The sequence below is a fragment of the Oryza glaberrima genome, chromosome 5 (assembly GCF_000147395.1).
Source record: "Oryza glaberrima chromosome 5, OglaRS2, whole genome shotgun sequence".
Lineage (NCBI taxonomy): Eukaryota > Viridiplantae > Streptophyta > Magnoliopsida > Poales > Poaceae > Oryza > Oryza glaberrima.
Window position 1 is genome coordinate 15138346 of NC_068330.1, and position 24227 is coordinate 15162572.

Genomic DNA, 24227 nt, shown 5'->3' on the forward strand with positions numbered 1-24227 from the left:
CCAACGCGTCAGTGGTTTATCCACAGGGTCCTCCACCCGAACTCTCATAAAATCATCCCATGCTCTTCCCTGATCATCCACCGCCACCTTACGAACCTCACCCAGCCTTGCACCAATCAATTTACCCATTGTTCCAGTCATCATAGATAGGGGTAGATCGTAAATTCTCACCCAAACTGGTAGCGAAGTCAGTTTCACATCCGAAGGTCTAGACTTGCCATCATACTCCATGATCAGGAAAGCATCCCCTCGATAGATCCAAGGACCGCCTCCAGTCGCAAACCTGAAATCCCCTGCAGATTGGAATTCCAGTAGAAATCGATTATCATGCAGGCGTTTGTACTCCATGCCTTGTCTCAAGCCCCATGCCTTTTGCATGGCTTCAAACAGTCCCTTTGCGCTGAAAGTCCTCCTGGAGAAGAACTTCCCAATGGCCACATACTGTGTATCAATCTGCTTTTTAGCCTCATCAAAGTCTACCACAATTGCATCTTCATCGTCTTCCTCCTCCGAAGCCTCGCCCTAATCTTCAATCGGTTCCTCATCGGCTGTTGCACCACCTTCATCACGATGACGATCGCGCGGATCTTCATGGGATGCCATACTGCCAAGAACCAATCTGATCTATATGTTGGACTTCCCCGACTGCAGACGACGCAGCAGACACCAAAGCGAATCGATCTACACCAGGGTCAAGACCAAACCCTAAGTTCTGGTATAAAGGATTGCACCAGAGACCTAGATTGACCCGGCCTAGACTGCAGGTTAAACAACACCCGATTCAATCTGGAAAGCTTCAGGAATCGGACAGACAAATTCAACTCCCGTGCACTCTAGCATCGCCTGGCGGCGCCTAGGGTTTCACGGAGCGAGACGACAACTTACTTTGTGCTGACAAGGATGCGTATCTGAGTTAGGATTCCCGCTAATCTCGACCAGTCCCAATCAACAATGTTTTAATCGAATTTATGTATTGTTACTTTTAGATTATGTTAGCTAGTAAAAATACCCCCTTCTAGAGATGTGGGTTTCTAATTGCAAAAGTGGCTCACTTATCATAATAAATTTATTTGAGATCGTTTGTCTTAAACTGTGTCGCGACTTTGGGTCACAGACAAATTCGGGGATATGCTGGAAACCACAAATTCCCCACCTATCCTAAGGATGAGCTCAAATAGAAATGCTATGATGAATGATATGATATTCCGTTATTATTTATGTATTGTCTTGTTATAGGGTTGAGTCTGATTTATATAGCTTAAAGAGGTGTACATAATATTACAACTTTGCCCTGAGGAAGGGCATAGAAAGTTACTACAATGCCCCATAAAGCACATGACCTAGGGGGACTTAAAGGTTCATTTAGGTGGCGTCAGCTTGTAAAAGTGGTTGGCGTGACCCCCACAGTATATTCCTTTGGTCGATGGTGTATTCTACAAGTTTCCCTCCAACTTTATGTGGGCGATCTTCTCCTTTGGTCCACGAGTTCGAATGCTCTGGGCTCAAACCATATGTGCGTCGGTCATTAAGAGATTACCTGCCATGATTAAAAACCACTAGAAAACCACTAGGAAGTTCTACGGGTGTAAGAAAAACCCACTTCGTCCTTCCTCAATGGATCGAAATATACCGATTTTTTTATTTGTGATAATTAATTATACCTAAATTAAATATTTAATAATTATGGGATGGGATTTACCTATATAGGAAGGACGCTCTTGACTGTAGCGTCCAGATTGAACGCTGTAATTAAGTGCGTCCAGATCGGGACGTTGTTTGCAACAGCGTCCATATCCTGCTTCGCACGCGCAACGCGTCCAGCCAGAATGGATCGCACATTTTGGGTCTCTGGGTGCGGAAGTCTCCAATCCATTCACTCACCACGCCAAAAGGAGAGGATCAACGAATGATGATTTGCGTCCTTAATGGAGTATTTACGTACTGTACCCCTGTCTTTAGCCATTGAAGTGCATATATAATAGCTTTGCCTTCATCCCTTTCTCTAACAGACAGACTGTACACGTTATCAATTTTGTCAATGTGATGCAGTCATTTGCTCTAGCTTTTTACTCCTATTAGTGTCTAGCAGGCTGTACAGAAGAATACATATAAACAGAATGTGACAATTAACTGGTAGTGGTATGCATGGAATTCACTAATATTTGAAAGTAGAGCACTGTAAGTACAGACGTTGAGCACATAAAATAAAGCAAAATAAGAACCAATGTCTTGTTTTCGGATAGTTTTGATACATTGACTGGCCAAGGCATCCATAACACATAATTGACATCATTAGTAGCCGGTTTTTCTAACCTGCAAACAAATTTATCAAGAAGATCGATCACCAATGCAACATTGGGGGTATGTCATGATGGACATTAGCATCAGTAATATTGTTGTTCGCGAAGCCAGAGATTTTTTTTTTCTAAACTTGATTCAAGTATTGCCAAGTACTGAAGTAAATGAACTAATCATTTTGTTTTAATTTGGTAGGCCATGAACTGATGAGTAATGGAAGCTCCAAATAAAGAATTACATGAAGAGAACACATCACAAAGGGCGGTGACAGGCAATGGAGGCGATTGGGCTTCCAGTCTACCACTGACGACGACGAGCACTGCGGAGTTGAGTAACAGGCTCGCATCTCCTCTGAAGGCGGTGGCAGCAACCTTGTGGCGTACGTGAGAAGGGATGGAAGACAGCATGGAGGGGAACGACGATGGTGGTTTCTTGGGCATGGAGGCAAGCGGCTGCGGTCTCAAGGGTGGAGGAGGACAGCGATGGGCCGCCTCCCCAGAAGCCGGAGCCGAGGTGGACTCAGTACCTTCCCTGGTGGAGGTGGAAGTCGATCGGTGCGGGCCACCCGGACGTCGAGGTGGACGGCGGTGGTGGCTCCTCTGCGCTAGCCGTGCAGGGAGGAGAGGAAAGCCGGCGATGGTACACCTTTGCCTGCAAATGGTTGTGGAGAACGTCGAAGAACAACCGAACCCAAGAGGATGAGGTGAACCAGATTGGACGCCGTCCGGAACAGCGTCCACCTTTGGACGCTCTTCAAAAGAAAGTGTGTCCAAGTCTGGACGCTATTGGGAATAGCGTCCTTCCTATTTTTACAAATTTAATCTGAGATTTACTATTTATTTAATATAAGGATCATTAATTACTATAAATAAAAAATTCGGCGAAATATAAGTCACTGGTGAGAATCCCCTTTGGCCATAGGAAGTGGTTCGAATGGGATTTTCCCCTCTGACCATAGGGGATGGCTCGAATAGAGACTTTCCTCATTGGCTACAGGAAATAGCTCAAAAGGAAGATCCTACTGGTGGACATCGTCTTGGGCAGCTCCATTTCAATTTAATTACTAAGGATGTTTAGACTGAATATGGGATGATATTTACCCCCTGCTACAACAAAATGCATGTCTGACATTGGTTTCGTAGAAATATTTGATTTAACAAGTAAAGTTGGGGATTTTTCTGGTGTGTTGCTTCCTGCCCGCATACACAATATTTCATTTAATCTAAATTCACAAACCGTAGACCGGATACTATTAAGTTATATAAAGCCTAACAATCTCAGATACTATTAAGTTCCTTGCCGTTTTGATGCATAACAATCCTTCGGTATTTTCTTGCTTCAGAAAATCAGTTCTCCTGTTTCTTTTGCATTTTCATAACGATTCTTCCTAATGACTGTATTATTTGCAGAAGAAATTTTAGCACTACCAATGCCATGAAGGCAAGAGGCTCAGGAATCAGAACAAGGCCATGGTGAGATGATCACTGCTGCCAATCAACCATCAAAGGCTCTGCCCGTCATAGAGACAAAGATATGACCACTTGTGCCATACCTTGAAAATGGATATTTTTTTTGTTATAACAAGTTTATGCTTAATAATCATTTAACCATTTTAACTGGAGTAGTTTTCAATTTATACTTGGATTATTATTTTTTTGCCCGTTGCATAGTATCTCTACTACTTAAAAAATAAGAGATGTTTCCTTCGTCCGTCAAAACAAAATAAATAGCGAAAAAATAAAAAGAAAAGTCCGACTCCCTCTCAGAAAAAATAGTCTGACTCTAGATCCGATTCCCCCTTAAAACGGAACATAAAACAAACCACGGTTTGAGTCCCCCAGGCACCACTCCTCTCGGTTTCAATCTATAACATGATACCGAATACATCTTCGTGAAAAAAATTAATATGCCGGATTGAAGATCTGTTTGCAAAAACGGAACCTACCGGTCGAGAGCATTCCATTTTTATATGATTTTATTTTTTGGGGTTTATACATTTCTATTTGAGTCCCTGTAATTTTTATATTTACATTTGAGTCCCTATAATCTTGCAATAAGATACTTGAGGTTATTTTTGTTAAGAAAAAATAATAAAAGGGAGAGAACAAAAGTAGAAAGGTGCATAAAAAGAAAAACAAAAACCACAAGAAAAAAAAGAAAAACAACAACAATAAAAGTTTGTTTCCCCTAGGTGGCGAAAAAAACCGTAGATCCGATTCCTCTAAAAGGCAAAAAAAGTGGTGAAAAAAAAGCTAGATCTGATTCCTTTAAAAACAGAAAAAAAAAAACTCTGTTTCCTATAAAGGTGGAAAAAATTCGAAAAAACATCTAAAAACTTTGTTCGATTCCCTAAGAAAGTGGCGAAAAAAATTGTTCGTAAAAAATAAAAAGTTGGTTCGTACAAAATAAAAAATGCGTGCGAGAAAAGAAAATGGAAAGGGCGAAACAAATTACAATTTCTAATCAGTATATATGTCTTCTCTATCTCTAATCTAATCTAACTATTTAAAAAGAGAAAATACACGAGAAAAAACGGTTCAAAAAAATGCGTGAGAAAAAAGCGAAAAAAAACATGCTAAAAAGGTTTTCCATCTTCCAAAAAAAAACGTGGGAGAAAAATTATTTCCATTGTAGGTAAAAATTTTTTTAAAAAAATATGCCAGGAAAAAACTGTAAGAAAAAATGCACCATTTCTAAAAAATGATTTAAAAAACCGCGCAAGGAAAAACACCGTCTATTAAAAAAATAAATCGCTCTGAAAAAGCTGTCAGAAAAAACACTAAATTAATGGACGCTTGAGTCGGATAGAATCCATCGATTTTTTGCCATCTACTACACGGCTTTTATTTCGTCATATATTCTCTTGTATTGGAAAAAATCAAAACAAGAACATTTGAAAAAAAAACAAGCAAAAAACGCATGAGAAAATAATTGTTAGAAAAAACAGGCAAAAAACACACGAGAAAAAAAAAAGCAAAAAAGGGAGAAAAATATGGTTTTTGTCGTCAGTTAAAAAAAATAAAAAAACATGCTAGGAAAAAATGTTAGAAACAAATGCGCCATTTCTGAAAAATGGTTTGAGAAAATTGCACAAGAAAAAAACACCGTTTATAAGAAAACAAGCCGCTGATTAAAATACAAACATTGTCATTGACATAATTATGCATGAAAAACGTATATTATCATTAGAATTTATTCACCCGTTGCAGCGCACAGGTATTTTTGCTAGTAAAACAAAAAAAGAAATCAGGGCGTAGGAGATGATCAAATACTCGATCGGTAGTGCATATGCATACGGAATAAGTCCACTTTGACTCCCTTAAAAGTGACCCGAATCTAATCCATGACCCTAAACCGTAAAACCGGATATCTCAACCCCCGAACTATCGAAACCGGTGCAATTTGACTCCCTTGATGGTTTTGGAGGGTGGTTTTGGTGACGTGGTGGTGTTGACCTAGTCTGTGGAGTTGACGTGGCGCTTAGGTGTCATTTGAATTAAAAACGAATATGTGGGGCCCGTTTGTCATTGACACATAAAAAAAGTGGGGCCCACTGACATGTGGGACACGTTCTTCTTCCTCCCCGCTTCCTCCCCTCTCTCTCTTTCTTTCTCTTTCTCTACCCTTTGGCCGGCCGGGCCGCCGAGGGAGCATGAGCTGGAGCGGCGGCGGGTGGGCGCCAGAGCGGGGAAAGCTGAAGCGGTGGTGGCGGTGGGAGCGGCGACGGATGACGCTCGCCCTGCAAGCCGACTGCTTCACCAGCGACCTGAGCCAGCTCATCTTCGCTGACGTGATGTCCGGGTTAGTGCCGCTCGACGCAAGCATGAGTATCTTCGGGAGGGTGGCCATCTTGGGTGTGTTCAAGCCAGACAAAATTAATTGCTCCCGTATGCCTACTCATCCTATTCTTCAGTGGATGGTGAACGACCTGCTAACAATCTCTGGTTAGTTGCTAAATGAATCAATTTTATTTCTGGATTTTGTGATGCTTGTGGCCTTAGCAGCACCGGTTGAAGGAGACGCAATGGGGGATGAGTTGGTGGTGATGATGGGGCTGGTGCGGGAATTGACGGCCACGCAGCGAGCTTGAGCAATGACTTGACGACGTCGTCGTTGCAATGTTGAATGGCGTAGCTCGATGGCGGCCCTCGCCCCTAACTAGCTTGACACTTGAGAGGCTCGATGTCGCATACGCCAGATGCCCGGATCTTGTTGTTGCAATCGGCGGAGAGGCCAGAGCGCCGGATCTTGTTATCACAGACGGCGGGAGGTGGCGGAGGGAGCAGGGAGCTCGTTCCCCGGTGAGGGCGCCGTGCCGGTGGAGGTGAGGACTGGGGTTAGGGCGTTTAGGTGCCGTGCCGTTGACCGCTGTCCCCCCGCTTGATCTCTTCGACGTCGGCGTCAGCGTTGCCGTCCTCTCCCGCCTCCTTGCCGGCCATCGAGCTACCCGTTGCCGCTCTGGAACCCGCCGTTAGCTCTAGCCCGCCGCCACCACCGCTTCAGCTTCCGCTGGCCGCCACCACTCTAGCCCTCGCCCGTGAGAAAATTGGGATTATACTATCGCAAAAGTGTGATTTTGCTGAAATGCTATCGCTTCAAACTGATTCACTAAAATGCTATCCTAAACTGAGAGGTGTTCACCAAAATACTATTTTTGCTCTTTTGGGTGAATAGAAATGTTTTTCTTAATTTTAACTTTTTCTCGGGGCCCACCTATCATACTCTCTAACGTCTTTTGTTCTTGTTCCCCTCTTTCTCTCTCTCGAGGACGACGTCGGGAGTGGGGTGGCCGGCGGCCAGCGGCGGCGTGGCGAGGGCATGGTATAGCGGGGCCTGCAGAGGAGCGGCTCGGCCAGCCGCCTCAACCGGAGTTCATGCCTTGGACCGCCGCCTCCCAGCCACAGCCGCCGCCGCCGCCGGTGAGCCGCGTGTTTGCGCGGCGCCTCCCCCGCTGTGGGTGGCCTTCTTCGCGCCGCCGCCGCATCGTCGCCGCCGAGGAGCAGGAGGCGAAAGTGGACCCGGATGCGACGGAGGCGGCAGAGCCACTGGTTGACGGGCGGCGCGGAGCTAACCGAGGGGCGGTGGACGCGAATGGTGGCCGCGGCGCGACTGGATTGGAGGAGGAGCAGGAGAGGGAGCAGCGGGGGCCGCCGGCGCCGGACCCGGACCTGATGCTGAGGCGCTGAGTGAGGGGCGGCAGTGGCAGCGGACGCGAATGGAGGCGGCAGCGCGAGTGGACTGGGGCAGGAGGGAGGGGAGGAGTAGGTGGGGGAGTGGCGGGGGCCGGCGCTGGCGCCGGAGCCGGACCCAATGTGGAGGCGCGACGGTGTCGCCAGTGCCGATGTCGCTCCGCACTCCTCAGTCAGCGCCGATTCCATCTGGTAAACCTATCTGAGACAAGGTATTTTGGTCAGAACAAAAATGAAAATAGAGCAAAATCATTTCTAGCAACCAAAAAGACCCAAAATAGCATTTTAGTGAACACCCCTTAGTTTAGGATAGCCTTTTAAAGAATCACTTTGAAGGAATAGTATTCCAGCGAAACCATCCTTTTGCGATAGTAAAATCACAATTTTCTCCCCGCCCGCTGCCGCTCCAGCCGTGCTCCCCGCGGCTGGCCGAAGGGGAGAAAAAGAGAAAGAAAGAGAGAAGGGAATAAGAGGGGAGGAAGAAGAAAGAGAGAGAGGGGGGATGACATGTGGGGCCACATGTCAGTGGGCCCCATAATTTTTTATGTGTGTGAATGACAAACGGGTCCCATGTATATGTTTTTAATTCAAATGCCACCTAAACGCCACGTCAACCCCATAGACTAGTTCAACACTGCCACATCAGCGCCACGTCACCAAAACCGCCCTCCAAAACCACCAAGGGAGTCAAATTGCACCGGTTTCAATAGTTCGGGGGTCGAGATATCCGGTTTTGCGGTTTAGGGTTATGGATTAGATTCGGGTCACTTTTAAGGGAGTCAAAGTGGACTTATTCCTATGCGTGCGAATTCTACTCGCGACATATTTCTCCCGATTAGGCCCAGCCCATCAGGAACCAAACCAGCCAGCCGGGCCACGGCCTCTTTTTACGCGACCACGAAGCGGGCCCGGTCCGTGAGAGCCTACACTTGTGCTGGGCCGCGAGCCAACCCAGATGAGCCCAAGTACTCCGCCACATCCAAATCTGCACCGTTAACGCCGCATCCCACGGCTGTAAGCTCCCCTCCGGGAGATAAAACACCCTCCCCCCGATCCAGCCACCATCGCCATTCTCTAGGGTTTATTCCACGCCTCCCGTCGCCGCCGCCGCCGCTGCCGCCGCCGTCGTTGTCCTCGCCCGCGCGCGAGGAGAACGCTAAACTCCGGTCAAGATGGTGAGATCCGAACGCCCTTTACTCTCTCTTCTTCGCGTCGTTCAGTTATTTTCTTTTTGTTTTTTTTTCCAGTTCGTTCGGTGCCTTGTATGGTCAGTCCAGTTCTTGATTTAAACCAGGATATGTGATCGTCTAGTTGGCGTAGAATTACGTGCATTGTACCGGTGGAATCTTGTTGCCTGTGTTAGATCACGCGGTGAGTTGATTTGTTCGGTTGGTTAGTTCTTACTAGATCGGTCTCTTCTTTAGGTTCATGTCTTTTTGATCTACCTGTAATTCTTTGTAGAGCGAGTTCTTTGTCAAATATGTTATTTTGGATCAGAGATCATTTTGGGTAAGTGCTCTGTGGGTGACAACCTGGTCAAGTTGTTAGTAAATGGCTCAACACCCGTTCTATTAGACATCCTTTTGGTAATTAGGAGTTACTTTCTGTAAAACTGTGATTCCCAATCATAAAACATCCTTTGATAGTTATGAGCCATTCCATCTCAACATTAAATGTTTGATGAACGCATAGAATCCCAAGGAATGATGGCATAGATTGTAAGTGCTTATTTGGTGAATCTTGTTTTTACTGTATTGCCCCCTTTTCATTTCTCTCATTTGGATTGGTTAAACGCTATCAATATGTATTTATCTTGTTAAAAGAATCTCCTTTTCTGCTTAATAGGCGAGGGGTTTGAAGAAGCATCTGAAGAGGCTCAATGCCCCCAGCCATTGGATGCTTGACAAGCTTGGTGGAGCATTTGTAAGTACATTGTATAGCCGCAAGTTATATCACGCAGTTCAAATGCATTCTGTATAAGTGTTCACTTGATAAGTGTTTGCTCGAATTTTTTCTGATGTTTATTTCCTGGGCAGGCACCCAAGCCTTCTTCTGGTCCCCACAAAGCTCGGGAGTGCTTGCCTTTGATCCTTATCCTCAGGAACAGGTTGAAGTATGCTCTGACCTACCGTGAGGTTATTTCCATCTTGATGCAGCGGCATGTTATGGTTGATGGAAAGGTCAGGACTGACAAGACTTATCCGGCTGGATTCATGGGTGCGTGCCCTGATTTGCTGCATCATTGTACGAGAAGTCAATGTCTAATTAATTCCATGGAATCCCTTATTAGTTTCTTGTATCCTGCAGACGTTGTGTCAATTCCAAAGACTGGGGAGAATTTCCGCCTTCTGTATGACACCAAGGGTCGCTTCCGTCTCCACAGCATCAAGGATGAGGACGCTAAGGTTTATATTAAATTATCCATCACTATATGGTTCATAATAGTAGGAACTTTTGCTTTGTATTCTTCTGTGCAATACAAAAACAAACAACTAAAAATATCCTTATCAAGTGAAATCCTATGCCTTGCCTAATATCAAGCAAACTTCTTGATCTTTAAATTCTACTAGTCATGTTTGCCTCCTATGGCTGGTTTCATCCTCCATCGGTACTGTTGACCCACAAATGTGTACGCCAGTGGGCCCGTTCCACCAGATGTAGCTTCATATCATGTTGTTCTGTTTAGTTCTTTATGTTTGAGTGATGTAGGAATTGAAGACAGATCCTATTAATATCCTACTAATATGTGTTCCTTTTATAGGATTCTTATCTTTATAGATTTACTTTGAGGTTCTCTTTCTTGTGCCAATGTGGTTTGCTTGGTTTGTGCCTTTTTTGCTTGACAAAATTCTATTGAGTCCTACACTTTTGCTTTAAAATATTTACTGAAATACTTCTGTTAATAATGCAGTTCAAGCTCTGCAAGGTCCGGTCTGTACAGTTTGGACAGAAGGGTATTCCTTTCCTGAACACCAACGACGGGCGCACGATCCGCTACCCAGACCCACTCATCAAGGCCAACGACACCATCAAGATTGACTTGGAGACCAACAAGATTGTGGACTTCATCAAGTTTGATGTTGGAAATGTCGTGATGGTGACCGGTGGGAGGAACACAGGGCGCGTCGGGGTGATCAAGAGCAGGGAGAAGCACAAGGGCAGCTTTGAGACCATCCATGTCGAGGATGCCCTCGGCCACCAGTTCGCGACTCGCATGGGCAACGTCTTCACCATCGGCAAGGAGAGGAAGCCGTGGGTATCTCTCCCCAAGGGCAAGGGCATCAAGCTCAGCATCATTGAGGAGGCGAGGAAGCGCAATGCCGAGGCTGCCGCTGAGGCTTGATTTCTGAAAATCTCCATGAATGAAACTGTTGATTTGAGCAGTCTATTTATATAGATTATTTAGCTCTTTAGATCATATGTCCATTGGAGACCGTCAATTGGCGCTTCATTGTTCGATACTTGTCGAGCTGTTTTGAAACTATGAATTCATCATCTGTTACCTTCAGCATAATAGATCCAGAATCCTTTTTTAGCTTGTGTAATCTCTCCCAAATGAGAAGCTACCTTGCATACTGAAATGAATTCCACATGATGTTTGGATTTGCATGTTCGTATTTTTGGGCCCTCTTTTATGGGTTGTGATGGTCAACGTTACCCTGATACGGCTACAAAGCGACGTATCTGTATCTGATACGGCAACGGATACGTTCCGGTACGGACGGATACGGATACGTTCCGATACGTATTCTGTATGTATCCCATATATTTGTGATTTCAAAAAAACAAAATAAATCAAGATACGCCAGCGATACGGCCGCGACGTGCCTCCGTCTTAGCTCGCATCAGGGATGCGCCGCCTCATACGCTCCCATCCTGATGGCTGTCTCTCGTGCGTGCCCGGCAATGCCACCGGAGACGCCGGCTGCAGCCGCGCGCTTGGTTGCCGTGCGCGGGCCACAACGTCCTCTCCGCGAGACGGAAGAGCTGCCGCGGCTGGGCGGCGGCGCACCTCCTTCGCCGCCAACCTCGGAGGCCACGACCGTTGCCGGGCATAGCGGAGGCCGGTGGCAGGCTGGCCGCTGGCAGCATCAAAGCAGGGAGCTTTTTCTTTGTTTGCTTGACTGCCTGCCGGGTAAATCCATGCTCTTTGAACGTTTCTTGCTTGAATCTGTTGTGCCTTTCTTGTTTTTCTTAGGACAAAGTAAGTGCTAGTGCATCCAGCAATCCTAGTGGTTACTGGTTTGTGCGGCTGCTAATGTTGATGCAAAGTCATCAAGAGTTATATGATTGAACTATTAATACGTGGTTTTTGGGATCTTAATCATTTGTTAATTTGAATTGCTTATAGAAAAGAAAATTGCAAAATATTGATATGGAATCGGCTACACTAATACTAGTATTATATCGCTATTTCTTTATAAAAGCTCCTTATTTTTTTTGTATTTTTAATATATATTAATGTAATTTCCTTAATTTTTTTTGTGTTTTCAATATATATATAGACGTATCCCCGTATCCTTGTTTTTTGGAAAATATCGTATCCCCTTATCAACGTATTGCGTATCCGTATCCCTGTATCTGGGTAACGTAGGTGATGGTTGAACAGCAAACTGTGCATCCACATGATGTGCATCCAAGTGAATTCCACATGATGTTTTGGATTTGCAAGTTCCACATGATGTTTTGGATTTGCAAGTTCGTATTTGGCCCTCTTTTATGGATTGAGATGGTTGAACAGCAAAATCTATGCATCCAAGTGCTGGCTCGAGCTTTGGGATCTTGGTTTGGGCAAAGTTTGAAGAACAGGATGCGCTGAAAATTTCATAAACTCCTTTATCCAGTGCATATTCAGAGTTATGGATTCTATGTATTCAGTGCACATTCAGAATTTGCACGAGCTGCGTGTAAAAAGACAAAAAATTCCGTTGCCGGGACTCGAACCCGGGTCTCTCGGGTGAGAGCCGAGTATCCTAACCAGCTAGACTACAACGGATGTTGTGCTGTAGTTGATCCCTGGGAATATATATTAATGTTTTTTGATCACATAAACAGTATTTTCAACGCGTATTGTCGTAGATACAGCGTACAAATAAATGAATGTATTGGTTGGGTCGCGTTGGATACGTACAGGACACAGCAGCCTAGGCTAGTAGGCTTGATTGACATGTTACCGAGAAAGGCCTATACGGCGATAATGTCCATGGATGACCGACCACTCATCTGCATGCGCCGCTGCCTAGCTGCACCTTCCCTTATTATTAGCCGAAGCACCTGCCATGGCCTCCCTGTTGCTAGTATATACTCCCTCAATCTCTTCTCTACTACTTAATAAGAGATGCTTTCATCGTCAGTCAAAAAAGCCAGATAAAAAACAAAATTTGTCCGATCCAAAAAAAAACCGGGCAAAAAAAACGTGCGGAAAAAAAAGAAAAGAAAAACCAAATCTGCCCTATCTAGAAAAAAGAGGCGAAAAAAACCGGCAAAAAAAACCAAAATAGTCTGATCTAAAAAAACCGGCGAAAGAAAAAGTCTAGAAAAAAAGAGGCGAGAGAAAACCAAAATTGTCTTGATCAAAAAAACCGGACGAAAGAAAACGTGCGAAAAAAGAAAAGAAAAACCAAATCTGCAAATCTGTCCGAGCCGGAAAAAAGGGGCAAAAAAAGACCGGGCAAAAAAAAAACCAAAATTGTCCGATCCAAAAAAACCGGGCGAAAGAAAACGTGCGAAAAAAAGAAAAGAAAAACCAAATCTGACGCGATAAAAGAAAATTCGGGGGAAAAAACGAATCTGTCTGATTCCCCAAAAATAATTGTCCGATCTCTACTATTATAAAAACTAGCATTGTGGCCCACGCAGATTGCGCGGCTAGCATCATTATATTTTCTCTCATATAATAGCATATATGTTTTTTCATTATATTATTCAAATATATTAAAATGACAATATAATTTTAAATTTTGCAATAACTCTACAAAACTACTAATGTGTAATGTTCATATTATATTTTATATACGTGTTAGTTATTAATTATTTTTAATATTAAATTTTAGTTATTCGTAAATTATATATATTCCTATATGGATTCTAGAATCGTCTTTTAATATTTCTTTTTTTAGTTCCGAATTTTCTGTAAATTGTATTTCTATATAGACTCTATACTCTTCTTCCAATATTATTTATTTTTATCTCTTAATTTTCATATTATATTTTATAAACGTGTTATTTATTAATTATTTTTAATATTAAATTTTAGTTATTTGTAAATTATATATATTCCTATATGGACTCTAGACTTGTGTCAGGGTTATGGATACCACATAGCTAATAGTAGTTGACTAAATCTCGGCAGGACCCACCACATACCATGTCCTATACGGATACAACCTGCGGATATAGGAGGAGTTCTATATGGAAACGACAAGGACTACTCGGATTGTATCCATATTGGTTTCCTTATTTCTACTTGGACAAAGGAACACCTATGGGTATAAATACAAGGCCCCCTAGGAGGAGAGGGGACACAATACACACCCGCCATGGAAGAGACCCACAATCAACATACATGGAACATAGATCAAGACAGAAGATCAACATACAAGCCAACATACGTCAAGACAAGACGCCGGGTATCGACTTCAGGGATAAGCATGGCTAGTCCCTTACGGTGTCTCCGGATACTGTCAAGAGAGACGAAAGCGCTATCTTTGATCTCGCCGGGCACGAACTCGAGGAGGAAGACTACCCTGTTGTCGACTACGAGTCAGAACTACAGACCGCCATGTCGACAACAGTTAGATAGGCTACCCCAAATATTGTACTAGTGTGATTATGGTGAATAAGAGCAATACCGGCTTCGGCCAACAGGATGTAGGGTTATTACCTGACAATTCAAGGGCCCGAGCCTATATAAAAATCCTCGTCCCCGTCTCTTTTACCTCAGTCTTATGTATATCCTAGTACCAACGATTCCCATACCATGCAAATACTGGAATCGCGACATCAAACGTCGACAACTTGTCTTTTAATACTTCTTTTTTTTAATACCAAATTTTCTGTAAATTGTATTTCTATGTAGACTCTATGCTCTTCTTTCAATATTATTTATTTTTATTTCTTATATTTCATATTATATTTTATATACGTGTTAGTTATTAATTATTTTTAAAATCAAATTTTAGTTATTTGTAAATTATATATATTCCTATATGGACTCTAGACTCGTCTTTTAATATTTCTTTTTTTAATTCCAAATTTTCTATAAATTGTATTTCTATATAGACTCTATGCTTTTCTTCTAATATTATTTATTTTTATTTCTTAATTTTTATTATTTCTAATTGTATTTCTATGTGGACTCTAAACTCATCTTTCAATATTCTTTATTTTTTATTTTTTCGAATTTCAGTTACTTCTAAATTGTATTTCTATATTTGTATTCCTATATTGACCTTAAATTTTTCTTCCCATGTTTTTCTTAATTTTGAATTTTAGTTATTTGAAAATTATATTTTTATACGGACTCTAAACTGTTCATTTAATTTTATTATGTTTATTCCAAATTTTAGTTAGTTTTAAATTCCTATATGGACTCTATACTCTACTTCTAATATTCCTTTTTTTTTAATTCTGAATTTCTATTTTTTTCTTAATTGTATTTCTATACGGACTCTATACTCTACTTCTAATATTCCTTATTTTTAATTCTGAATTTCAGTTATTTCCTAATTGTAGTTCTATATAGACTCTATACTCTACTTCTAATATTCCTTATTTTCAATTCCAAATTTCAGTTATTTCCTAATCGTATTTCTATACGGACTCTAGTCTACTATTCTAATATTCCTTATTTTTTAATTCCGAATTTCAACTATTTCTAAATTGTATTTCTATATAGACTCTAGTCTTCTCTTCTAATATTCCTTATTTTTTAATTCCGAATTTCAGCTATTTCTAAATTATATTTTTATATGGACTCTGTTTTTTCTTTTTTCCAATTAATGTGAGAATATCTAGGCCATGAAGCGAACGTGGAGACTCCTTTTTCTATTCCTTTAATAATATAATAGATTAAAGATGCTTCCGCCGTCCGTCATCCATGTTTGAGTCGGTTATAAAAACTAAAGATATTTCCACGGTTTGTCATCCATGTTTGAGTCAGTTTTGCAAAAAAAAAAAGCAAAAAAAACAACCGAGAAAAAAAAGTCCGACTCCCCTACGAAAGCGGTGAAAAAAAAGAAAAAGAATAAACGTAGATCCAATTCCAAAACTGGGAAAACTAAACAACGAAAAGTCGGGAAAAAAAGCGCGGCCTCTACTACCAGTCCAAATAAAAAACAACCTAGAAAAAAAAGAGTCCGATTAAAAAAAGAAAAGGAAAACCGTAGATACGATTGCCCTTAAAAACAGGGAAAAAGAAAAGAGAAAAGTCGGAAAAAGAGCGCGGCAAAAGGACCGATTTTAATTTGTTTTAGTAGTATGTATATATCTATTCTCTATCTCTAATCTAATCTAATCTAATCTTACTATGTACAAAAATAAGTTTTCATCGTACATTTAAAAAGAAAAATACGTGACAAAATGAAAGCGGTTAAAAAAATGTGTGAGAAAAAAATGTCAATTAAAAGCGCAAAAGAAAATGTGTTGGAAAAAAAGGTTTCCTTCATCCGTAAAAACAAAAAAAAAGAACGAGAACAAAAAAGGGTTTCCTTCATCCGTAAAAAAGCAAAAAAAACAAACATGCAAGGAAAAAACTATCAGAAAAACACGCCATTTCTTAAAAAATGGTTTGAAAAAATCGCGTAAGAAAAAAAATACCATTTATAAAAGTACAATCTGCTCTAAGAAAACGGTTAGAAAAAAAAGATAAATTGATGAACGCTTGGGTCGAATAGGATCCATCGGTTTTTTCCATCTCCTCTACGATCGTCATTTATTCTCATGTATTGGAGACCCTGCGTATCTCTGTAGGCAATTATAAACTATTTTTGTTAAGTATAGCTACTATTCTTGATAACATATTATATGGAAATAATATTAAAAAATAAACATATTTTTAATTGTTATTTAGAGAAGAGTGCTCAATGACTCTATTTTATGTAGACTTGGTCATGCGAGACAGGGTAGGATTTAATTGGTCCTATTATTGGTTGCAGGAATGAGATTGAAAGAGCATTTTAGATTATATGTATGTTGCCACATGAATAATCCAATTATTTTTAGATAAAGCAAACATCGGTAAGGTTGCCATCGTCAAGGTTGGGCTATTATATTGAAGATGTTCCAATTTTTTGATTGTCTTAGCTACAAACGATCTATACAAACATTGCCATTGACATGGTTATGCATGAAAAATGTATATTATCATTAGAAATTTTTCACCTGTTGCAACGCACGGGCATTTTTGCTAGTCTAAAAAAACGAACCTAGAACTTGATGTGCCACATCATACTACAACGAATCTAGATAAATATATGTTCAAATTCGTAGTATTAGAAAATGTCACATCTAGTACTGGGGTGTAGTACTGGGGTGTATTTAGTTCACGCCAAAATTAGAAGTTTAGTTGAAATTGGAACGATGTGACGAAAAAGTTGAAGTTCGTGTGTGTAGGAAAGTTTTGATGTGATGGAAAAGTTGGAAGTTTAAAAAAAAGTTTGGAATTAAACAAGGACTAGGTTGGTTTTTTTATAGGACGGAGGGAGTACTCTGTAGGTTTCAAAATAAGTTTATTTTTCGCCAATTCAACACATACCAATATAAAACTATACGAACCAAAATATTCTCACTTTATCAAATCCTATTGCAATAATCTTTTAATTTATTTACTTCCTGATATATTTATCTCCAAATTTTATAAACTTCGATGTAATGATTACTTAAAACAAATTTATTTTATAACAAACGAGAGAGAGAAAAAAATTAAACTTAGGGCCCCTTTGAATCAAAAGATTTATGTGCGAATTTCATAGGATTCAAATCCTATAGGAAATTTTTCTATTTAGCCCTTCGATTCAAAGGATTGAAGATGTCCAAATCCTATAAAATTCCTATAAAATGACACATTGCATGTGGATTTTAGAGAAAATGTAGCAAGAGCTTCAACCTCTTGAAAAATTTCCTTTGAGTCTGTCGCTCTCCTCCGATTTCTACATTTTTCCCACGCTCTAATCAAATGACCCGTTCATGTGTTTTGCAATTCTCTGTTGCACTTCAATTTCTATTAGAATTCTGTATTTTTTTTTCTATTTATCTATTTTTTCGACCCTATGATTCAAATGGCCCCTTATTATGATACGAAGGGAGTACTACCAGCTTCCTTACATTTGACATGACCATTCTTGCCCTGCTTGGAGTGCAGCACAACTGCACAAGGCAAATACTACCGGGGCTCTATTGGAGTATAGACTTCTACTCCTACTTGAGTTAAATCTGCCACATTATTCTTTTCTCTGTGGTTCTGATCACAGATCAAATTTAACATTGTTCGCTACTACTAATGTATCAGAATCCTGTTGAGCTCATGGATTCAGTACGATTTCAAGTCTGGGTATTAATTTGATTGTAGATAAAATTCACCACAAGAATACAAGATAATGCAGGACTCTGGAAGGGTGGATCGTTGAGGGAAAAAAAAGGCTGAGAATAAAGTATGAGGGCGTTCACAGCGCAAGTACGTGGTGTTTAGCCCCACATCAAAGAAACCAAATATTCGATGTCATATCGCTAATATGTGGAGCCAAAACTAGACACTCGTTCTTCGCCTTGCTCGAGGGCTTGCGAGTTGCGACACAGGGAGGAACGCGCGCAGCCGCGTTGTGAAGGGCGGAGCCTTACGCAGCATGGCTTTGCACATGCGTCGGCGAGTGACCCCCTCCCCCCGGCTCACCGACGTGGATCCTGGATTTTAGACCCGTATCTCTAGCCTATGTGGCACTGTGAGGCTCCTCAAACTAATGTGACTGCACTGTAAACATCGTCTAGTTAAATATATACAAACATATATATTTTTTTCAGAAACTTTTGGGTATTCACGTGATACCCAAGAACCCTCTGGATCTGCCCAAGCAGCTTGCCAAGGAGCTGATTTGATTGATTTTGCCAACGTAATCTTCATCGCTACCTAGGAAAAACCGACTTCTTCGCTGGAAAGAAGCAGCAGCTTTGCTCAACAAATGGCACCAAACTGAAGAAAAGTTTCATTCTGAAGACAATTTTTGACCGACGAAAATGCAGCAAGCAAAGCATAATTAAGCATCCTCTAGTCATCAGTCAAACGTATGCTACCATGCTGTCAGGAAACTTCGGAGTTTTGTAAGTAAACCAACAACTTTGGATCATAACAGGAAGATGGAGTATGAAAGAGTACTAAACAGATGAAGCATATCCTCCTCAGTGATACTTTTCTTGTGTCTGAAACAACTTGGAATTAGACGAATGGCCCACAAATTCCCTTTTTTTTTACTTGATTTGCTAGTCTTACTCGATCATAATAAATATAGCAACATCAACTACAACCGGTCAATCGAGGTTTTTGGGCACTGATCATAATAAACATAATGTCAATCGAGTAACATTTAGTTTAAAATAAAATACTGCTAACATTTACTAGTACCTGGACAAGGTATGCAGAAAGCAAGCCTGAAATCTGAAATCTGTACTCCTACTGGCCTACCTTATTTACCACACTGCTTCCCAAGTTCTCTGTTCATGAGGGCCCTACTATTTATTCTCCAGGATCTGGGCCCACCAGCTCATGAGCCAGGATAGCATCAAAACACCCTGTCCATGATCCAAACTAATGCTTCTTTGTACTAGCAAAACACCAATGTCGCCTTCATGTCCTAGACAACTGAGACACAACTTATCTTCCTTGGCTGTTCATGTTCTTGCAGTTTGCTTCGTCAGATACAGTCATACAGAACTTAAATCTTTTTTTCTTCACAAGCTGTGAGTGTTGTCTTTAGCTGTGGATGCAAGCTTTGTCTGAACCTTGTGTCCTCCTTGGTCATTCATCCATTCATTCATGGTCATGCACTATATTCCAAGCTTCAAGCTGGTCTTGTCAGTGGCCTGCAACATTAAATGCACTTTGCCATGTTAGCTTCAGCATATCCCTGCTGGGAGAGAAAGGTGAATCCACCATTGCTGCCTGCACCTTCTTGTTGCTTGCTGCTTGGATTGGCCATGTTCATTCAGTGAGAAAATCAGAAAGAGAAAAATAAGGGACAGTTGAATGTTGAAACCCAGTTAGTTCATTCATGGCTTCTTTTGTTCTCTTCTCCGAATGGAAACAAACGGCAAAAGGGTTTACCAACTTGTGTGTTCATAATCAAGGTTAATAATGGAAGTTGCATAGCATTTTGGTGGCAATTAGCATCACAAGGGATCTGAATGCACTTGTCTGAAGGAAAACTGTATACTACAGGAATGGATGCAGGTTTCTTGCAAGACCTGCACTGCATTCAGTTGAGTCAGATTTGACTATAACAGTACAACCTCTTGAATGGATCTGGTAATTAGCACATAATTGATAATTGCATCGAGTTCGACAGTTTCAATTGGTTAACTTGACCAGAACTATAATTGCATATCATTCCATCTCTTTCGGAGTTTCGGTCTTTCCTAGCCAAATGATTATTGTCCTCCAGTCTTCTCTGAAATGATCTCATATGCAGTATTTTTTTCTGCTGAACTTCACTCAAATCTCATATGAAGTATAGGCTGTTTTTAGATCCAAAGTTTGGATCCAAACTTCACTCCTTTTCTATCACATCAACCTGTCATACAAACATAACTTTTCAGTCACATCATCTCTAATTTCAACCAAAATCCAAACTTTGCGCTGAACTAAATACAGCCATAGCATAACTGTATTACCCAAATCTACATAAAGTGATAAAAGATCATGAATCGAAAAAAATTCAAGAACCTGTTGTTCTGGTTGCAAATAGTCATCAAAAGCTCAGGCATGTCACCTTACAAAATGTTACTACAACAAGACCTGCCTTTTGCTCAACATCTCAAGTGAGAGAATCATCTGACAACAACTAATACAACAGCTACCTTTGAAATTAATTTCTACATTAGTAGCAATACGACTTAAACCTGCTTATAATACTAGATAAGTTTAGCAAGTCTAAACATAATCTGAATTAATTTTTTCGAGCTTGGTTTCACATGACGCTGCAAGAGTTGGCGTTGTCGTCGCTGAAAAGGTCGCCGTAGGAGTTCCTCGCCGGCGAGGCCGCGCTCCTCTGCGGCGTCCTCTGGCCGCCGCCACCGCCGCCGCCGCCGCCGCCGTAGTAGTAGTAGCTGTAGTAGCCGCCGTAGCGGTAAGGCGACGGCTGAGACTGCGAGTAGTACGGCGAGTACGCGTACGAGTGCTCCTGCGGCGGCGCCGGCGGCAATGGAGGTGGAGGCCTCGCGGCGGATGCAGGACGCGCGGCGGCGTAGTACGCCGCGCTCGAGCTCGGCCGCGCCACGTTGTAGCTCATGACGTGCACCGGCTGCTGCTGCAATGGCGCCGCCGGGAAGTGGTGGCTCGTGTGGTTGCCCTGCGTTGATGCCGCCGCCGCCGCCGCCGTGGCCATGGTGGCTTCACCTGCCTTCTCCTCTTGCTGCTGCTGCGGCGGCTGCTGCTTCCTTCTCCTCTTGGGCTCACTGGGCTGCTGCGCCTTGACCGTCTCGACGCTGCCGCCGCCGCCGCCACCGCCGCCGTCGCCGGCGCTCTCACTGACATTGGCGTCGGTGATCTCCGTGCCACCGTCTTCAGCCGGCGCCACGGCGGCGGCGCCCTCGCCGGCGACCTTCTTGGGTTCTTCATGCGTCACCTTTGGGTCGCTTGGCTCCGCGGCGTCGCCGGACGCCGGCTTCTCCGGCTCAGCCGGCTCGCCGGACATGCCCGGGTCGGCAGCTTGGTTCTTGGTTTCTTCTTGGCACTGACCACCATTGGGTTGCTGCTGCTGCTGCTCCTCCGGCCATTGCTCGGCGTGCTTCCCGGCCCTCCTCAGCTTCCTTACGAGAGTGTCGGCGCTGACCTTGCCGGTGACGGTGACCGTCGCCTTGTTGCTCCGGCCATCGACGTCGCATCTGTACACGCCTTCGGAATCAACAGAGCACATTATTCTGTCAGTTTTAGTCACGTTTTTCTCTGCTTTTTTGAAGTGAAAAGAGAAGGGAAAAAAATCTGTTTCCACAGATGCTTCGCCGATGAAACTACTAACTGCAGCATCAAAAAAAGGGGAGCTAAAAATGGATCAAAATGCAGGTGATTTGATTTGATTTGATACAAACGCACACACCTTCAACTCTCTGGAGCACCTTCTTCACCTTCTTCTTGCATCCCTCGCAGTGGATGGACACTCTGAGAGCCAAAACCTGCAGCATGAATCAAATCATAATCAATCATTTAAAATATCTCTGATTGAGATGAAAAATAAATGTTCTCTCTCATTCTCAACCTCCCAGTGGATGTGAATGCATGCAGAAGGAAGACAAAGTAGTGAGATTGTGAGTGAGAATGTGTCGATGTTGGTAGTCTGGTAATTGGTACCTTGCATTGCAGAGATTCTGAAGCCATGGAGGAAGGGAAGGTATAGCGGTGGAAGAAGGGAAAGTGGCCAATGAGTGTGTACTGCACTGTCAACGGCGCATGGACGAGGGAGGAGAGGTTTTATAGTGGCACGGAGTACCTACCTGTAGTTCAGAACGCCATAAAGAATCACCACTGTTTCATGTAAAATTCGTGGTACAAATTTTGTAAGAAACTTCTTTTTTTTTATTTTACATATTACGTGAAAGACACGTACACAACAAAAAACAATGCTGTTTTAAATGGACTCTTTGCCGATAACCGATTATGTAACACTAGTTTATATAGCGGTTAACTTTATAACTCTTTTGAAACACATTCATATGAAAATATAGGAATGTGCCGCGTGTGTAAAATAGAAACACGAAAAGGTATAAAAAACATTTGACTGATTTTTTAATGGTTGGTAGGGAAAAAATAGGAATACTGAGTATTAAGTTAATAGTAGATCTCATTGCCTTAATCCATACAACTTGAGGCCAAATATACTTTTCGAGAATGCTGTTGATCGGGCGCTCGGGGGAGCGCAGCAAAAATCGTCCCCCCCCCCCCACCCGACGCGCGTGGACGCCCCTAGGGCCCCACCACCCACACTGCCACGTGTCCCCACCACATACTCTATTGTAACAAATCACCCACATATTTTAGAAAAACCTCTATTAGGAGATTTCGTTTAATTTTTTGTTTCGCCTAATATACTCACAATGTTTCACTATGTATAGATCTAATGTTGCAATGAACTGAAATATTTTTTTTCAACAAATCACTCACATATTTTGGAAACCCTCTATTAAGGGAATTCGTTTTATTTTTTTTCCACAAAAAATGTTTCACCTAATGTACTCACAATGTTTCACTATGTATAGATTAATGTTGCAGTGAACTGAAATATTTTTTCGCTATTTGCTGAAACATTGTTTTTATATAAGGTGAAACAACGTCTGATTTAAACGATTGAAACATTTTCGATCTACTTAGTGAAACAATTCCGATATACTTGGTGGAACATCGTGCAATATTTTAAAATAATTCAATAATAAGCTAAAAAAATCATCGGAATATATCCTTGTGTGGTCTTGTCTTGAAGATTTAATTGTAACGAATTTAATGGTACAATCGGATCATAATTTAGATAAATAATTTAAGAGAAAAATTAATTTAAAGCGGTTTTGTATGCATGCGTGGCGCTGACGTCATGCTGATGTTAGCGTCCGATTTTTGCCAATCCGGATCGGGCGACCGATCCGTAGTCTCCTCCTATATTTATGTCATGACAACCTATTCCTATATTTTTTTTAGTTTCCACGTGTTTTTAAATCATGTGTTCTAAAAGAACCCTAAAGAATTTGGCAATTTCCAACCTTAGTATTCCAAACAACCCTCATAGGAAAATAAATCCTCCATATTTCTCATAATAATAATATTTGCCTCCACCCAACACGAGCTGGGAAAAACATGAGCGTGGAGTGGGTTTAACGGGTCTGGATCCCCTGGAGTTGAGTATAACTCTACCAGGTGGAGTTGGCCAAATCTGTGACATCCATTGTTTCCTACAGCTTAGATCATTCCTCATCAATTTCACCTAATAAATTAACTCCTTAAATTAATGGTTATGACTTTCGAGGAAACTTTTTTTCATGCATTTTCTCTATAATAGCGATTTGATTAAATTCTCACCAAAAAAAATAATAGACCAGTGTTTTGTTATTGCCCAAACAATAGATATAATCGATCAACTCTAAAGCTTCAAGCAGTCTATACCAACATGTATAGTGCTTTCACATACAATGAACCATATCAATATTAATGTGTGTGATTTTTTATATAACTAGGAAGGAAGCCCACGCATACGCGCGGGTATGTTGTTTAATCTTATTTGAAATTTTATTACAAATGTTTATGTGTGGATGATATTTTTAAATATTTTTTTACTCTATTTTAAACGTATGTTCGTTAATAACTGGTTTGGGCGTATTAGTTGAAATTGTATATCTTCAAATTTATTAGAAAAAAAATGTGTCACAATAATGAAGCTACTTGTATTACGTGTGATTCTTTTTAAAAATTTTTGGAGTTTCCAAACTTTATATAACATTTTTTTATTTTATATGCCATAGACGACTTTAATTAACATTTTAATTTTATTA

General features: G+C 41.6%; 2 protein-coding genes and 1 non-coding gene across 4 annotated transcripts; 1 reads left to right on the plus strand and 2 right to left on the minus strand.

The window, feature by feature from the left end:
- The first annotated feature begins 8526 nt into the window (after positions 1-8526).
- LOC127772558 (40S ribosomal protein S4-like) lies at positions 8527-11072 on the plus strand. The gene is made up of 5 exons (XM_052298493.1): positions 8527-8662; positions 9333-9410; positions 9524-9704; positions 9795-9892; positions 10399-11072. The coding sequence occupies exons 1-5, from the start codon at positions 8660-8662 to the stop codon at positions 10828-10830; spliced, it is 792 nt and encodes a 263-aa protein (XP_052154453.1). The 5' UTR covers positions 8527-8659; the 3' UTR covers positions 10831-11072.
- Positions 11073-12410: 1338 nt separating this feature from the next.
- Positions 12411-12483, minus strand: TRNAE-CUC (transfer RNA glutamic acid (anticodon CUC)). Its single transcript has one exon. It is a non-coding gene; the product is annotated as a tRNA-Glu (tRNA).
- Positions 12484-20417: 7934 nt separating this feature from the next.
- Positions 20418-22118, minus strand: LOC127774469 (heavy metal-associated isoprenylated plant protein 35-like). 2 transcript variants are annotated; one of them, XM_052300728.1, is made up of 3 exons: positions 22042-22118; positions 21791-21866; positions 20418-21588 (listed from the first exon to the last, which is right to left on the minus strand). In XM_052300728.1, exons 1-3 carry the CDS (start codon positions 22066-22068, stop codon positions 20663-20665), a joined length of 1029 nt encoding a protein of 342 aa, XP_052156688.1. In that variant the 5' UTR covers positions 22069-22118; the 3' UTR covers positions 20418-20662. The 2 variants fall into 2 exon arrangements, with proteins under 2 accessions (XP_052156688.1, XP_052156687.1); XM_052300727.1 differs by having other exon boundaries at positions 21950-22048.
- Between the last annotated feature and the right edge of the window lie 2109 nt (positions 22119-24227).

Bases quoted from the DNA above. Each gene is read 5' to 3' on its own strand.
- LOC127772558 (XM_052298493.1), top strand. The intron at 9,705-9,794 runs GTGCGTGCCCTG...TGTATCCTGCAG, and splicing joins TTATCCGGCTGGATTCATGG to ACGTTGTGTCAATTCCAAAG. The intron at 9,893-10,398 runs GTTTATATTAAA...TTAATAATGCAG, and splicing joins TCAAGGATGAGGACGCTAAG to TTCAAGCTCTGCAAGGTCCG.
- LOC127774469 (XM_052300727.1), bottom strand. From the start codon at position 22,048: ATGCAAGGTACCAATTACCAGACTACCAACATCGACACATTCTCACTC. The intron at 21,867-21,949 runs GTTGAGAATGAG...TTCATGCTGCAG, and splicing joins GCATTCACATCCACTGGGAG to GTTTTGGCTCTCAGAGTGTC. The intron at 21,589-21,790 runs GTGTGTGCGTTT...TTGATTCCGAAG, and splicing joins GGTGCTCCAGAGAGTTGAAG to GCGTGTACAGATGCGACGTC.